Source organism: Anneissia japonica, unplaced genomic scaffold (assembly GCF_011630105.1).
Source record: "Anneissia japonica isolate Jap-2015-1 unplaced genomic scaffold, ASM1163010v1 scaffold287809_len330493_cov202, whole genome shotgun sequence".
NCBI classification, from domain to species: Eukaryota; Metazoa; Echinodermata; class Crinoidea; order Comatulida; family Comatulidae; genus Anneissia; species Anneissia japonica.
The window spans coordinates 278,589-289,984 of record NW_022725566.1 but is presented as its reverse complement, the minus strand read 5'-3'; the positions used below and the strand labels follow the sequence as shown (position 1 = coordinate 289,984).

Sequence of the window (11,396 nt, the reverse complement as noted above, 5' to 3'; positions counted from 1 at the left end):
CTAGATATAGTATAAGACTGAATTTCAAATCACAGTAATATGATTAGGAGTGTGGTTTGTTAATTTTTTTTAGAAGGTATTTGAGGGCAGATACAAGGCTATGATTATTTAGGATTGCTAGTTTAAATGAATATAACAAATGTAATTTAACCTTCAAGAACAAATTGTCTCTACAGACTTTTAAATCAGTGTAAAGTCAGTAAAATCCTGAAAACACTTAAACACTGAATGGCTCATTTTAAATTTAAATAACTTTTCAACTTCCAATAAGAGAGATAAAAAAAAAATTCGCTAACATTGTCTTTTTACTTCAATTGGAGAGTAACCAATGCAAGAGCCTATGCAAAAAATATAGCCATATTATTTATGCATATGTTAACAGGCAAAGGAAATATATACTTGTTTCTACTTTTTTATTTAATATCAACAGTTATAATTTATAACTTAAATATAAAATGTAAGAATTTAAAATATTGAATGTTCATTCAACATTTTTAGATCAACACATTGTCTCTCTTACAATAAATCTAATCATCAGAAATTGTGCATTCTTTATTTACTTGAGTCATCTTTTGATGATAAAATCTTTTGCCTCAATTAATAATGTGTATCAATATTTATATCATTTATTAAATCAGATTTAACCAATCATATGTTTAAACTTGGAGTAGCAATCAAGGTTAACCAATCAAAGGCTCAAGTGTCAGAAACTTATTTTCAAATCAGCCAATCAGATGCTTAATAGGAAACCTAATTATTCTTTAAGAATAATTAGCCAATTAGTTTATACAACCGCAATATTTACTACATCCATGCATATCATTAATCTCAATTTACAATTTAAGTTGATTAATATTTAAATCTACAAAATAACAGTATACAAATTGTGAATACTGAACATAGATTTTAGAGATCTGATTTTTCAACTCAGAACTACTTCAAACACTTTTCTACCATAAATACAGTCAATGTTTTGTTTCAAGCTTGGATTTTAATTCTTATTGATGTCTTTTGTAATGTTCCTTTTCTACTTTGCATGTTATTGTGTTGTGCATGTTGTGTCTATAGTCGTAGATAAGACAGAACATAAACTACCTCCACCAAAAATCATTGTTTGTAAGTATTAGCTACTACTACTAGTATGTCAACTTAAAATGTTTCGAAATTCCTAATCACTGCTATATTGAATTATTAATCAAATTACCACTATTTGCATCAGAATATAAATAGCTTTGTTTTTTTTTTAAATCTGCTTTCTAATTTGCTAGGCCTTAAAAATGATTGCAATCAGCAAAAAAGACATATTTCTCTTTTGCTTGGTCTTTATCGCTCATTGCAAAATTTCAAGGTTCTCACTATCCAATATTGCTTTAAATCTTAACTGCTGATTTCTTTCTATAACTAACTAGAAGTTCTCTATGAAATCCATAAGTTATAATACAAATTGTTAATCCATATTTACAATTATACCAAACAGAATATCAACCATTGGCCATCTGCAATCTGCATAGGAACCTCAGCATTTTAGAGGTCTAGTTTTACTTACATTAAAAAATGTTATTTTTTACTTATAAAAAAACTTTAATTTTTGTCAGGGTTCAAATCCATCAGTTGTATTACAAATTATTAATCAATATTTTTTACAATTATACCAAAATGAATTATTATTAAATTGATCATTGGCCATCTGCATAGGAACCTAGGTGTTGTAGAGGTCAAGTTTTTAATACCTTAAAAACTATTGATTTTTATTATATAAAAGTCTTTGCTTGTATTACAGATTCTCATAAGAATTTTTCATTCCATCGTGATTTCTCTGTGATTTTGGAATAACAGGAGTATAGTTTTTTCTGTTCTGTCTCGTGTTTCCATGAGAAAAATCTATGTCCGCATAACTAACGCGAGCTTCTTTCGAAGCCATCTTTGTTTTTCCATTCTGTTTCATGCTTGAGAAGTCAATCTCCGCATAGCTAATTCGAGATTCTTTCGATTTATTTATAGAACAGTTATTTTCTTTATCACCATGAGTCGTTCGCTTTGACTTTGGAATAACAACTGTGTAATCGTGCTTGGTTGTTATTTTATTATTTTTCGACACATTGTGATCATTTTCGTGCTTGTTTTGTGTACCAGTAGATATTTTATCATTTATGAAAAAGTCATATGAGACCGTTGCTCGCTTATTTTCACTCGCTTTTCTCTCAGATGCCGGGATGACATTGGTGTACCCAAAACGCAAGTTTTGTTTTTTAATTGTTGAAAGTTCTTGATCTTCAATTATTGTGTCTTCTTTGCAGTTGTCCTTTGTATTTTCCATCACATTATTCATATTTGTGTTTCTTTTTGACTTGGGAATGACTTTAGCATAACCCATCCGTGGATCTTGTTTCCTTTTTGTGTGTGATATCTTGGCTTCCTCATCAATCGCTTGTGAGAAACGAAAATCTGTATGAATTGATTTTGTCATATTTTCTTTACCGGCACGCTTTGATTTTGGAACGACAGATGCGTATGTTATTCGAGATTCTGGTTTTTTATCCAACATGGCAGATAAGTGCTCATTGGTAGTGGCATAAACAGTGTTTCGGGCGGATGGCTGGGACCTTATTTTTGAATTTGTCCTTGGTGTAATTGTCATTCCGTTTTCCATGGAATTACCCATATTAAGAACGACATTAGTGTACCCATATGACTTTTTTGGACTATTACTCTCTGGGGTACTGCTGTGCCCATCGGGAGCACCCCCGTTTCTGGCACTCTCACCAGCAATGGATGTTCCGTTTCTCAAAGATCCATTGGTTTCCATGACCTCATATGGAGAATCTTTTTTACCCCTTTGCCCCTGTGTTCCTGACTCCAATTGGCTTGATTCATAGACCTCATTACTTATCTCTCTGTTGTTGTATGATGCTGTTGTTTGTTGTGTAGTGTTTTCTTTGTGTTTTTTGCTGTTTTTCTTACAGCATCCAAACATGAAAATACCAATGATTGCAATAATCAGAAACCCACCAGCTACTAAGCCCACAATCAGGATCATATTGTTACTCTTAACTCTTGATTTATTCCTGTATGGAATAGTAAGTCTAGCATCGTCTTTATGTGTAGGGACGATGGTTGTGGGTTCATTTTTAGTAATCTTTATTATATCACTGCCAACTCCTTCCGAGTTGCTTGCGGTACATAATAATGTCGCACCAATAGGGACGGAATCAGGAGCTGTGATAAAGAATGTTACGTAATCTTCTACGTTGAAACTGCTGAGCGGTATTACAGGATCAATGCTCCAGATGGGAGTAGTACTTGGTCTAGCATCGACCTCGCATTCATATTCCAGAGCAGATTTATGTCTCACAAGGACTGTTGGTGCGTAATTTACAGTGAATGTATCGACAGAGCACGTACGAGTTTCACCCGTTCGGTACTTTGTCGCGGTACAAATAAATTCTGCGTTATGATCGCTTTTAGATATAAAAAATTCATAGAGGTTGTAGACGAGTCTACCTGGTGACACAATTTCGCCGTTTTTGCTCCACCCGTAATAAATATCCGGTTCATGAACTGTACTTGATTGGCACATTAAACGCATTTCCTCACCTTCGGACGCACTTTCACCATTCAGAAATTTTGCGCATATAGGTGCTGGTATTGTCCAGGCAACAGAGAGCATGGATAAGCTGTATAGAACTGTAACTTCATTATTGTAAAGTACTGATAGATAGAAATCCATGTTTTCATAATTGTCTGTGGATATTTTGAAGGAAAGGCTGAAGTCAGACTGCTTCTGTGAGATTGTGAAAGAGTGCTTGTAGTCCTCGAGGATCACATGATTTTGGCTCACAATGTCTTTGTCTATTCCTTTCGTCCACTCAACAATGTGATCGTTGGTCAAACCGCTGATCACACACTCTATCGTTATGGATTCACCTGGAAATGCTGTGATTGTCTTTGAGGGTGCTTTAATGAATTCAACAGAAGCGTTTGTGTAGCATTTTAGCAAAATAATCGCAAGGAATATCTTGTAAATTGATGATTTTGCCCAGTTGAACATATTTGAAGATCTTTTAGTGTCATTAGTTATTGTCACAAAATTAGTCTTGTCTTCACAACATTTTATCTGATATCAAATAATAGCTTCTGTTCTCACAAAATTATTACTATTCTCATAAACCAATTCTCTCTGCTTTATTGGTATCAAATTGTTGTATGTTATACCTGCGATGAATATATTTCTCGCTGTCAGCTGCTGTCTCTTTTCACATGTGTTCCGTTGTAGCTATTTTTCTTCAGTTAATATCCTTGCAAAATTGTATATTTGTACCATACACTATCCTTCAATCATTGTATATTTGTACCATGCACTATCCTTCAATATTATTTTATATTCCTGCTGTCCACCTTACCTTGAAGAGGGATATATTATAAAACTTAGCAGCAATAGACAATCGTATTGTTTACTTCATCAAACTTTTTTTTTAAAAACATTCATTAGTTTTTTTCTGCAACAGAAACTATGCATGGCCTTTTTGCAGCTGATCAAAAAAATTTTTTAACAGCTTGAATCATGAGATCAAACACTTAAAGTTCCAGGATGCAATGAGAGTGTCTCATCATCTAGCGTAGTTGAGTGTATTCCTCCAATTGCGCGGTGTCGTGTAAGATATTTGGTCAGAAATAAGTTCCGTAGTTGAATTTGATCAGTTGTTATCCGAAGGAGACTAAATGTTCTTTGAAGCACTTAGATTAATACCACAGTTCAAGATACTTCCCTTCTTCTCAGCCAATTTCCCTTTTTCTTGTCATCTGAACTTAGTTGTAGTAAGTACTTCTGTTGAGGTAATTTGAAGTAATATTAATCAAATTGTTGAGTCGGCCCATAGAAGCATGTATTAGTCACTATCATCTTGACTTTACTGCCTTTATCACACGTATACTTATTTCCCTTTCAATGTATTTAAACTGGCTCAGCCCATGAATCACTGACTGGATTTCAAACATAGCTTTTAATTACTCCAAGAATTATTGGTTGTGCCATTTATCCACTTTATTTTTTTAAAAAAACCACACACAGGCAGGAACTCTTAACATTTTATATAGAAACTGAAAGGACTTTATATTTTTCATCAAAGTCAATTTTGACAACTAGTGTTAGTTAGTATTTATTGGATGATGTTTTTGATCTTGTATAACTGATCTAATTATTATTTAAACATAAGTACATTATATTCAAACCTCTCATACCTGTATATTGTATTCTGCAGTTGTAAATCCTTACCGGCTACAAAACAGTCATAATTCATAATTCATTACTTTTCAAGGCCAAATTCAGACGCTGTGACTCACAAAAGTTAATCTTGTTGTCTGTCTAATGCAGTGATTGGAGTTGGAAGTTTGTTGAGTAACATTCAGATAAGAAATCATCACCACTTACTGTTGTCCTATTATTGTTCACCCACCTTCAAATGTTGATGAATATTCATGAACCTGTTGAATATTCATAAGAAATATAACATTGTTAAAACTGTATGTGAATAGGAATTCATTGTTTAGCTTAGGATAGATGTAAATTCAAGTCAATGGTTTTGGCATGCAGTAATTTGTATCTAATGTGATTTACAGATTTTGGTCGAATGGTGCACGTTTTTCAGGATAGTGCCAGGAAACTTGGTGTATACATCACATCCTTTGTCCATACTTGCGTTATTTAAGCCCACGTCTTTTAGCCTTCAAAAATCAAAAGTTATCCAAGCACAGGAAAACAGTTGAAAGTCTTAAAAAGTGGGGATTATCTGACCCAAGGTTACCAAAATGTCATCACTGTTGTTCCTTCCAAAACTATTAATTGTAATTCGTAGATACGTTGATGATTTCTGTTTGAGGTCAGAAATAATTATGGTTTTTTTGTTCCTAAGCTTATCTGGATACCCATTATTTTACAATTATAATACACTATCTTAACTTTATTTTGATATCCAATTTAAAGAAAATATACAGTAGCTTGACTTGAATTATTATATAAACAATATTAATTTAAAATTCATAATAAAGATTTGATCTATAGATCCCAGTGAGCCAAATCCTCAGTCCTTAATTATTCATTGACAAGCCATGAAAGTAAGGTCTCCTTCCCTTTGGTAAAAATATGCTTATTATTAGTAGAGAAAGACCAAAAAGAAGATTGTCAATGCAACAAGTAAATTTCAAGCCACACTATTTGTAATCCCCTGAAATAAGCCTCTAAGTATTGAAAGAAATGAAGACCCATTACTCCCCATTCTGTTTGGACACGACCCAGGATTTTTTCCCATACAACTTAAGATTACTCATAGACAAAGGACAACAGGCACTCAAGAAAAATCTGTTTCACAATCTGCTGCCATGAATCATCAAGTATTGTGAATGACATATATAAGCTCTGTCCAGACTATCAAATTTCCTTCAACAAAAAAACTGTTGTATGCCCATATATAGTCATGATGTGCCTATATATGGTCAGGATGTGATGTCATAATGTCCATATTTGGGCATGTCAGATGTCTTTGTCAAATAAAATTTTGATTTATCTGGACAGGGCTTAAGATGATAATCTGCCCAGTAGAATGAAGTTGAGGAAATTTGAGAAAAATATTGTCTAATTACGAACCTGGTGATCTCACAGTGTTTGACTTAAAGACCCTGGGATCGGAAGACAAGCATCTTAGCCACTAAGCTACATCCTAGTTTAAATTATTTACTTCCAAGATGGAGTAGGATGTTATAGGCATAATACACACTAAAAAGGAAACCCACTAAGTCCAATGAATTTCTTTCCAACCTCTTCCTTCTTGAAGCCAGACTTTGGTTATTTAAAAACTGGCGAAAATTTGGAAAAAAAGAGTGGTTATGCCCTTTAGGCCAAAAAAAAATAAATTGTTTGTTTGCCCTTCTTTCCTTTTAAATGATAAATAGGGTGGGAAAAGTTTTTTTTTAAATTATTAGTTTTTTTAATACTCATCAGATGGAATAAAAGTAACCCACAGAAGCCTAGAATGGCAATATCTTACATCAGACGACAACTTTAGTCTAAATTGTAGGGCATCTGGCAAAAAATAAATATAAATTCACTCACATTTTTTTTAATTTGTACAGAAAAAAGCTAAAAAAAACTTTTTTTAAAGTTTTTTTTTTCCACCCTTATTTTTTTCAATGAGTTAGGTGGGTGGAGGAGGGCAAACAAACACATTTTTTTTGGCCTTATCCCCTGTTTTTAAATATTCAAAAACTTGTATGTCCTGATTTTTACATCAAACATGCTTTTTTCATATCATTATTTTTTTTACTCTGAAGCCTGGCTTTAAATTCACTTTCCCCAACATTTAAAGTTCACTAAATTTTCTTAGTCTCACTTGTCTAAATGCTTACTATACACAATTCTCTCTCATCTTTAAATTTAATTGTCCTTAAACATTTTTACTTGTTTTGCTGTTTTAATTTTAGCTATTTATCACTGTTTGTAACAAGTTGTTTTGCTTTTCCAAATACTTACTTTTCACTTCAGTTTCACTAATCCTTTGTTTTCCATGCTAACAAAAATTGCAAACTTTTCATACCCATTTTTAGATTATATCCCTGCTGGATATCTCATAAACAATACCTTGTTGCTAGCCCTGTTTGTGTAACTTCTTTCTGCTAGCCCATATGCCAAATATTAGTACATTTATTTAGAGCATATACCTGCATGGTAGCCTATAAGTGGTATTTACAGTACCTCTTTGCTAGCCCCAATGATAACTTGCCATGCCTTTGCTTATCATATACCGTACTTGCTTATTAGCCAATGTTAATACTTTTTTGCTAGTTTATTTCTTCCTTGCCATTACTCTAGTTCCAAAAGATCATTTAGCTTTTTTCCCCGTAAACTGACCAAAATGCTAACTTAATTTCTTGCTAGCTTATATCCTTAATTGGTTTGTAAATTATTTAATTGTCTATTATAATGCTTACCTATTAGATTAGTTGCTCTCTTCCTTTTTTAATTACATTAATTGCACTAATTACTCATATGTTGATATTCTTATGTTGATATTCTTATACCTGCTTACACATTTATTCAGTGTTTTCTCATTCTCTTTAATATTTGTCATCTTTTAATTATTTTTTTTCATTCTTTATTTTTTTATTTCCATCTTTGATTTTTACTAATATTCATTATGTGCTACAGTACTTCTTTATTCTATACTTACCATCCCTTTCTTTTTTACCTTTAGTTTCTCCATCCCTTCTGTCACTTAAGCTGGGCACTTGCTGTGCCTGACGGTTCGGCGGCCACTGCCATTCTGTGGAGAATACCCACCAAAAATCAGCAGACAGCATCTGATTGTCTAATGCTCTCAGGGATCAGAGTTGAATTCTTTAGCCGATGGTCATACGATCCAGGGAGGGCCTGGCTTTTGTCACCCACCCATAAATTTTCAGTCCATTTCCTCTCCCAGCCACTTCCTCTTTTCCCTTTACGCCTCTACTTCACGTCTTCAACAGGAATTTCCTTCCCATATCTCATCCATGCTTGCCTGCATTCCCAACTCCATGCCTTATCTATTTCTTTTCCTCATATCTCCTTCCCTCATTTTTCAATATTCTTCTGCATTCTATGGTACTCTTCTGTACACAATACCTCCTCTACATCCTATTTCCTTCCCATTTTCTCTCCCTCTGTTTATGCCACTTACTTATGCCTTCATTCTTCATTTTTCCTCTTCATTTCTCTTTCATGTTTCTCCCAGTTTCAATTTCCTTAGCTCCTTCCATGCCCCTCCTCGTGTAACCTCCTTCATATCTTGTCACTGTGCTGCCTCTTCCATGCCCCTCCTCATACCAGACCTTCTCTTTCTTTCCCTTATGTGACCTCCATTACTGTCATCGTACCTCTTGTTCTATATCCCATGTCTCCTATGTATCTTGTCGTCATACCCCCTCGCAATTCCCCATCTATTTCTTACAAATTTCATGCCCTACTCCTTCCTCTTCACATGCCTCTTCAATTCTGTTTTCAATGTACCTCTTCCTCTATATCATCATTACATCAGTTATATTTTTCTCTTCTTTACTTCAATTTTCTTTCAAATAATTGAACTTAGCATCATTCATTTATTGTTTTTTTTAATATATTTTTCAGGTGATTGAGTTCTTATGCTTTATTGTATGTACCTTCACTTTACTGTTTGCCTCTCTTTCTTCTTTTAGCTTCTATCGCGCAAGCGAACCAGGAAATTGTACTTCCAATACCAGTTAAAGCCAGCAAGCCGTCAAATATTCCAATTCCAAAGAGAGGTGAATTTAATCCCCTTAAATTTATCTGTCAGTGACCACATTGTGACTCATCATGACTCCCATTTTGTTGCAGCATGACCCTTCCTGACTTTCAAGTTTCCATGTTACCTAGTCCTCAAATCTTTACCTTATTTTTAGCTCCTTTTCATCATTATTTTTAATTGTTTTGCTTAAGTTTTCTCCACTCAATTATTAAAGTTAAAGAAATGAAAATAGAATGCAGCTTTCCACTAAATAAGAAATTAATAAGGCCCATAAAAAATATTGTTAGTTTATCACCCTATCGAGTGATGAGGAAAGAGGTTTTTTCTTTAATTTTTTATTTTGCTAAAGCAAAATATCATCATTGGGTTGTTTGATGGTGCATTGATATTCAAAGTAAAACATGATTAGATAATGCAAACAATATCTACTAACTATTTAGAAATAATTAAAACAAATAAAAAAAAAATTTTCAAAATATTTTAGCAAATTATATTATTCATAGCATTTCTTTTATATAACTGTTATGTTATTTGTATAATCTTGTATCTTATTGGTTCTAATAATACAAAAATTATGAAAAATATGACAAAGGCAAAATCATTCTGGAGAATATAGGTATGTGTCTGGGGGAAGTGATGACTTTGATATACATTCAGGGGACTAAGCTGTATAACAATGTTTGGCATTTCTGGCATTGACCAATCCAGGGTAAACCCTAGTAGGGTCTAGGGATAAGCCCCTGAGGTGCTTAGAAACTGGCAATTTTAAGCCCTGTCCAGACTACTACCATATTTTATTTGATAACAACATGTGACATGCCTAAATATGGTCATCATGACATCACATCATGACCATATATAGGCACATTATAACTATATATGGGCATATAACCATATTTCTGTCAAAGAAAATTTGATGATTTGGTCAAAGCTTTAGACCATTTTTAGACTTTACGACAAAATATCCCCAAATGGTTTTTTTTATGTGTATTTTTAGGTGTATGGTGTGAAAATATCATATGCATGTCTTTATTAATAGTAAAACTTTGCATTTTTTTTACTCAACAGTTACCAAGTCAGATGATTATCCACCTATCCCTAGTGGCCGTCGATCTCCGCGACCTTTGAAAAATAAAAATGCTAAGAAATGAAAACATGAATGAGCAAAATGTATTTTTATATATTATGATGATGTATCGATGAAAATAATTCATCTTTACAAATGAACAATGAAGATGTTTTGTATCTGGTTCCAACTCTACCTGTGAATTACAAGTTTATAGACCACTGCCTTTTGGGAAGGACATTTAACTGTTGGCTCGGTGTATAATATTTGCCAATATCCTAGTTAATACACTAGCTGCAAATTTTTATTTATATTACTGTACAGAAGTTTGTACATATTATACTGTATATCAGATTTTTTGTGTGTTTACAATAAACTGTATAATCATGTTGAATTTGTATTCATTATCTATATTGTTATATGTGTTTAGTTATATTAAGTTTAGTGTGACAAATAGCTGTGGTATATAGTGCTGGTGGTGATGCAGGCCCGTAGCATGACTTAATATGTGGGAGGTTCGTTTCAGTGGAAAGTGGACCCCTTGGCTAGTATGCCACGAATATCAATTTTTCGTTTTTAAATGCGGACCTTCTCAGTGGTGTATCTAGGGGAGGGTGTGGGGTGGGTGTGGTGGCACATGTCCCCCAAAAATTACTCGCGTCCCACCCCCCAGAAATCACGGTCAAGTAGTTAAAAATCACCGAAAATCACAATATTTTGTGAATTAGCGCCCCTCAACTGATCGAGCCCCTCCCCCCACTTCAACCTCGCACCCCTACCCAATTAAAGACTTCTAGATACGCCAATGGACCTTTTCCAGTTCTTGTATAAAATTTAAACTACTACTACAGCTGTCTCTTATACACATCTAGATGTGTATAAGAGACAGTGCTCATGATCGTGTTGGTGGTGATGATGATAACCACCCTCTCCCTTTTTTTTAGGGGAGAGGTTTTATAGGGGAAAGGTTTTAGAACAAGTCTCAAGCCTGCAAATTAGTCGAACTTGACATGAATGCTGCAACATCATCATTTGTAGGT

The 11,396-nt window shown here is 33.7% G+C and overlaps 2 protein-coding genes across 9 annotated transcripts in view; one reads left to right on the top strand and one right to left on the bottom strand.

The window, feature by feature from the left end:
- The window catches only part of LOC117112756 (kinesin-like protein KIF25), a 22,372-nt gene extending 11,622 nt beyond the window's left edge, over positions 1-10,750 (top strand). For 4 of the 8 annotated variants that reach the window (XM_033255909.1, XM_033255910.1, XM_033255906.1 and 1 more), the window contains 3 exons: positions 1,069-1,116; positions 9,220-9,306; positions 10,359-10,750. In XM_033255909.1, the coding sequence (XP_033111800.1) occupies positions 1,069-1,116; positions 9,220-9,306; positions 10,359-10,441 (218 nt within the window). In that variant the 3' untranslated portion in view covers positions 10,442-10,750. The remainder of the gene's footprint in view (positions 1-1,068; positions 1,117-9,219; positions 9,307-10,358) is intronic. The other 4 variants (XM_033255912.1, XM_033255911.1, XM_033255914.1 and 1 more) reach the window with 2 other exon arrangements.
- Positions 778-6,976, bottom strand: LOC117112755. The gene is made up of 2 exons (XM_033255905.1): positions 5,239-6,976; positions 778-4,825 (listed from the first exon to the last, which is right to left on the bottom strand). Exon 2 carries the CDS (start codon positions 4,046-4,048, stop codon positions 1,775-1,777), a length of 2,274 nt encoding a protein of 757 aa, XP_033111796.1. The 5' UTR covers positions 4,049-4,825; positions 5,239-6,976; the 3' UTR covers positions 778-1,774.
- Positions 10,751-11,396: the final 646 nt, after the last annotated feature.